The following is a 6,440-nucleotide window of genomic DNA, read 5'->3' on the forward strand; positions in this document are numbered from 1 at the left end:
ACAAAAAGCCCAGGGTTCTCAAGCCTGGCTCGGGGCTCCGCGCCTCGACCATTCCCAGGTCCCGGGACGTGTGACCCGGCCCCAGGCGCCGCACCTTGATTATTTATAAGCCCAGGGTTCTCAAACTTGGCTCGGGGCTCAACACCTCGACCATTCTCAAGTCCCGGGACATGTTCCCCGTCCCAAGGCTCCGCACCTTGGTTATTTATAAGCCCAGGGTTCTCAAACTTGGCTCGGGGCTCAACACCTCGACCATTCTCAAGTCCCGGGAGATGTTCCCCGGCCCAAGGCTCCGCACCTTGGTTTTTTATAAGCCGAGGGTTCTCAAACCTGGCTCGGGGCTCACCACCTCGACCATTCTCAAGTCCCGGGACGTGGTCCCCGGCCCACGGCTCCGCACCTTGGTTATTTATACGCACAGGGTTCTCAAACCTGGCTCGGGGCTCCGCACCTCGTCCATTCCCAAGTCCCGGGACATGTTCCCCGGTCCAAAGCTCCGCACCTTGGTTATTTATAAGCCCAGGGTTCTCAAACCTAGCTCGGGACTCTGCACCTTGGTTATCTATTAAGTCCAGGGACCCACACCCTGGCCCGGGGCTCCGCATCTCGACCATTTCGAGTTCGGGAGATACGAGGCCCCCACATCTTATCTCAAGTCCATGAGACACGAGACTCCGGCTCCTCATCCCATCTCTAGGAGACATGAAGCCCCCGATGCTTTTATAAAACCAGATTGATCATCTCTTTGGGAATCCAAGCATGACTAATCGGGACAGCGAGTATGACTCTAGCCCAACTATTTAAGGGATGTGTGATGATACCCATGTAAGAGCCCAGGTCATGGATGACCTGGAATATCAGATGGATTCCCAAATCAGGGTCAATCTGCAGGATGGATTCTTCTGAAATCGGGCAGGTGCAAGCCCGGGCTCTACTTCCCGGGCAACCAGACGCCCGTGCTCTTATATAAGCCCCCGGTAGGTATTCTAACCGGGCCACCTCGATATGAGCACCGCACTCGAGTACACTAACAGAATTGGATGTGGGCGACCGTCCTATCTCTGACACTAATCCAAATGTTTGACAAAGTCAGACAGGCGAAAATGTGACTAGTGTATGATTTGACATGTCAGAATGTAGCCGCCCTACTATAATTAGTAGGTAGCACGGAGAACGAGGTCATCATTACTTCTCCTACTATAAATACCAGGTTCTCCTTTTACATTTAGATTCATTCATTTTATTGTCTACACTTTTACACCAATATCACAACCATCACTTGGTTACATTGGTATTTTGTTGAGTCATTCACTGACTTAAGCATCGGAGTGGCCACGCCGGACTCCCCTCCGGCGCCCATTCACGAGTTCATCTCCTTGTGTGCAGGTTACAGCTGAAGCCATATTACGGAGATATATCTCACTGCTCTTATTCCCTCCATTATCTTGATAGCAGATCCGGTGGAGCACCCGACCCGGCTCGTCTATTTCACCCGGATCGCATCATTATATAATACCATAATAATTCGTGTAGACAAATAAATGTCACATAATCCACATTCACCAAAGATCAAATGCTACATATACATGTTTTATATTATCTTATAATAACATATATATTTTTTAAGTAGCTAAACCGACAACGAGGTGTATTAACTTCAAGGCGTAAACTTACCAGCGTGAACCAGCATCTCTTCATTTGATCTTTCAAATTTGTTGGTCGAAGCCCACTATTGTACCTCCGTCCCAATACCGAAATTATTGGCGATATCGACGCATATCCCGCTGCCTGGAAACAGCGTAACTTTTTAATGTACGTGTTCGCAGCATTACTGGATCCTCAGGTATGACACAAGGTACGTGTGCGATGGTCTCAAAAAGTTCATATATTTTTCTCGAATAATATTATTTAGACTCTATTTTTTGTTGCATATATATTTTATATATAAAATAAATGTGAAACATAGAGTGCAAATAACATCAAAGTTTTTGTTTTAGTGTACTAAGTACAAGTTGGGACTAATTAGCCTGGAACTTTATTGAAATCGGTCCGATTTTCTAATTAGTCCCAACTTGTTCTTAGTTCCATACATTTTATTTTCCTATACATTTAATTTAGTCCAGTTTTTATCGGTGTTTGGCATCACAGCGAAAATTGGGTTAAACGTGACGAGAAAACATAATTTCTTAAAACCTTATAATATGGACCAACATAATGACAACTTTTGAAAATTTCCCAAATTCAATGTATGTAGATAAAAATTAAAAAAAAATCTTGTTAAACAGTCATATGAGTCAATTTTGTAAAACAAATATTCAATTTTGGGTCATCCGTGAAAAAATATTACATTTTATGCTAAAAATATTACTTTTTTATTGTAAATATGAGCAGAGTTTACTAGTCTCATGAATAAAAATTCGTAAGATCGTCTCAAAACATACCTACACAAAAAAAAATATTGTCCATTGTATGATAAAACGTGGAGCAGGATTTCAAGGATACAAAAATAAGTTGATTACAAATAAAAGAACAAGGAGATAGAGTTTACTAATTATTGAGATTATCGAATAGTTTATTTGGTAGTCCTCTCAATCCATTGAATAACATTTTTCCTACCAATCTAATATTAAGATTAAAGGTTTTTGGATTCTAGCTCATGACTGCAGATCACATGGGGACTGTCACAAATATGACAAAATTAATAAGTCAAACACTAGTAGTACATGATGATACCTTCAATTATATGAAAGACCTATGTACGTATTTAACCAATTTTTTTTTTTTAAAAAAAAAATTGACTCTAATTTTTGTTTTACAATTTTTATTTGAAAATTTAAGTTTATATATGTTTCAAAATAAACTTCATAATTAAAAATATGGTATTGCACTAACTTATGTTCATGATTTGATCCATGCTAAGATTTTAATGCGCTAGTTTTGTTTATTAAGTAGTTTAAAATACTCTTCAGTTTGATGTAAGAATTTACTATAATTTGATCTCCATTAGGAGAAAATGATAAAAAGAAATTATATACATTTAGCTTAAAATCTTAATTAGTTATAGTTATACTGTTGATATCGATGTGTATCTATTTTTTTAATATTATCACTAGTACTATTTACTTTCTAATCACGCATACAACATTTCTTGATTTTTAAACAAGTCAATACTTTAGCATATATATTATTTTTCAATAGAGTATTTAATATGTATAGTGTAGGATCAAACACGTGTCACTTTATCAAAAGTTATTGTTGATGATGACGGTGCAATTAAAATCTTTTAGAACATAGATCAGCAACCCAAGTGTCATATATCGATCGTTTCGCTAACGAGGGTAATTAATGCATATCAACAATCTATCTGGCCCAGTTATTTCTTGTGATTTTTTTTTTTAACAATAAACTTTGTTGGACCAAGATTTTGAAATCTAATATTTTCAATTCAACATTTGTTTGGTCTTTGTTTTACTAAATTTTCGAAGTCATTTTGGCTAAAAAATAATTAAAAATTTTTATAGATTAAAAAAAAATGTTTAAACAAGGCAATTTTTCAATGGTGATATTGCAACTTAAATATATTAAACATTACAATAGACGACGCGTCATGTGCAAATCGTTCTTTTAGCAGGAATAATTATTGCACACCAAAACATGAAATCCAATAATAAAAATATTTTTCTACTAAAATATTTAATAAGGATACGTGCAAAATGTGCATATAGCCACGATTGTTGCGACAAGTCAATGTTCATCGCTAAATATAATGGTATGTACAAACATTAAATTAAAGAGATATATTTGTTTCATATTTTTATGGAAAAGTTTCTTATGTGCACATGATATCAAATATTTAGCATGGTATGTACAAGCATGAAATTAAAGAGATATATTTGTTTCATTTTTTATGGAAATATTTCTTTTGTGCACATGATATCAAATCTTGATCACCTAATTTTTCTGCCAAAAAATACACAAAAAGTGTCGTCTCAATTATAGCCGTCCAATGTATTAATAATTCATGCCATCTAGCAAGCCTTGACGATGGGAAATGAATTTAAAACAACAACAATAATACTACTACTACGTAAAATGGGTATTTTTCAATTAATTATCATTTTTCAAAAAAATTAAATGATTACTTTTGATATACATGATACTCAAAATTTTTATTTAATCTTGAAACTAGGTTAAATGAATTTAGATGTTGTGTCATTATTTAGTTTTTCTATATTTATTTACATGACGCCAAAATTTAGATTAAAAAATATGTATATATACTTCAAATTTTAAATATTAGATAAGTGATGCTCCTCATGTTCCCTCGAGTCGTCCAGCATTACTACAACCTCCATTTTCATTAAAGATTTATATTAACTACCTCGGTCCTTGTTGTCACGGATTGTAGTTTCCTAATTTTTAATTTTTTTCAATTTCAGTTTTATTTCATTGAACAGGAGATGTGTCGTCAAAAAATAATGATGTGACACAAGAAAATGATGGTGTGAAATTAAAAATTAGTGACGTACATCGAATACTGTTTATTTATTTGATGTCACGTCAATATTTTTATGAAAAATAATTAAAACTTAAAAAAGTGCAAATAATTGGCAAAAATTATGTGTCCAATAACATAATACAAAATAGAAAACGTATCAGTTACATGATCGAAAATATAATTTATCCAAAATATAGGATACTTCTATATATAAGAATTTCCTATCTTAACCTTTACACCCAATCAACAAAAATGAAAGCGTGTAAACAAATTTTAGTTTTAACTATCAATTATGATCGTGGGACCTTTTAGCTAAGAGGGAGTATGTGCTATAGATCTGACAGTGATATGTTAACAATAATATTAAAATTCAATAGTAATTGTGATGTGATGGTCAAACCTTCGATCTAAACGACACCTAATCAAACCTTCGATCTACAACGACACCTAATCACCCCTCCCATCCTCCATTTTCGATCATAAAAATAGGAGTAAAATCCCCATCTGTATCTCATCATGAAAATCTTCTAAGCTTTCAATAATTTTCATCTTCATCCTTGTTCGAATACTCCCATAATCAATTATGGGATTCAAGAACAGGGGTTGGCTCCAAGATATCTCCTCTCGGATTGGCGGTGGCGGCGGGGACAATGCCGCCCCCCAGCATAGGAAGAGATCCTCCCGTTTGGGTATACTCTGCTTTGAAACAGCGAAAATCATGTCAAGGTTGGTGTCCCTTTACAGATCCCTCTCCGACGAAGAGATTTACAGGCTGAGAAAGGATATTATGAAATCCGAAGGGGTTACTTTCTTGAATTCCAGGGATGAAGGGTTTCTCATGAGCCTGGCGTGCGCGGAGATGGTGGAGGATCTTGATCGTGCTGCCTCTGCTGTGTCCCGGCTTGGAAAGAGGTGTAACAATTTCGGGCTTAATCGGTTTGATCTGGTTTACACGGATTTGAAATGGGGGATAATTGATGTGGGGAAACTGGAATATGGGTCGAGGGTGAATGAGAAGAAGTTGCATAAATTGGAGAGATTAATCTCGGCCACGTCATGTTTGCACGCGGCATTGGATGGTTTGATGCAGATGGAGGTCTCTGAGAGGAAGATGAAGCAATGGAAAAGCAGGCAGATGCAGTTGCAGAAGGCGAATTTCGATCTTTTCAACGAGAAACTCGATAATCAGCGGAAGATGGTTAGCCATTTCAGAGAGGCCTCGCTGTGGTGCGAGACGTTTGATAAAAGTGTAAGCATAATGGCAAGAATTGTATGCATAGTGTTTGTGAGAATATCTGTCGTTTTCGGGCCATATGTTCCGTATCTTCCCTCGTTTTCAATCAAAGATCAGTTTCTTTCTCATTCGGGCCCGATCGCAAAGCCCTCAAAGCCGACTCTTTTACGGTTTCACAGCCAAAGATCGACCCTTTTCTTGAAAGAAAACGATGATGGCTTTATATCTGAAGAAATGTTTTCAAGAAACAACAATGCATTCCATTCTGCAGGGCCTCTCACTCTGGGCGGTTCAGGACTTGCATCGCGATACGCAAATGTGATTCTTTTGGCAGAAAAATACTTGAATTCAAAAGAACCCGTGGACCACATCGATCGCGAGTCCTTATACCAAATGCTGCCTGAAAATCTGAAAGCTATTGTAAGAACAAAGCTAAGCAAGAAAATGAAATCGGCGGAGGACGACACATTGCTGGCCGAGGGGTGGAGGGATGCCATGACAGAGATGTTAAGGTGGCTCGCACCCATGGCTCACTATACTGTGAAGTGGGAAATGGAGAGGAGTTTCGAGAAGATGAGATTCGATCCGAAGCCCGGCGCGCTTTTGTTGCAGACATTACATTTTTCGGATAAGGTGAAGACGGAAGCTGCCATTGCAGAGCTCTTGGTTGGGTTGAGTTGCATATATAGGTATGAAAATGGGGTATGA

General features: G+C 37.6%; 1 protein-coding gene across 1 annotated transcript; it reads left to right on the top strand.

Annotated features, from left to right (window-relative positions):
* The first annotated feature begins 5,081 nt into the window (after positions 1–5,081).
* Positions 5,082–6,440, top strand: LOC140958002 (protein PSK SIMULATOR 1-like). Its single transcript, XM_073415408.1, has one exon. The coding sequence runs from the start codon at positions 5,082–5,084 to the stop codon at positions 6,438–6,440; it is 1,359 nt and encodes a 452-aa protein (XP_073271509.1).

This window comes from Primulina huaijiensis, chromosome 2 (genome assembly GCF_012295235.1).
Source record: "Primulina huaijiensis isolate GDHJ02 chromosome 2, ASM1229523v2, whole genome shotgun sequence".
Lineage (NCBI taxonomy): Eukaryota > Viridiplantae > Streptophyta > Magnoliopsida > Lamiales > Gesneriaceae > Primulina > Primulina huaijiensis.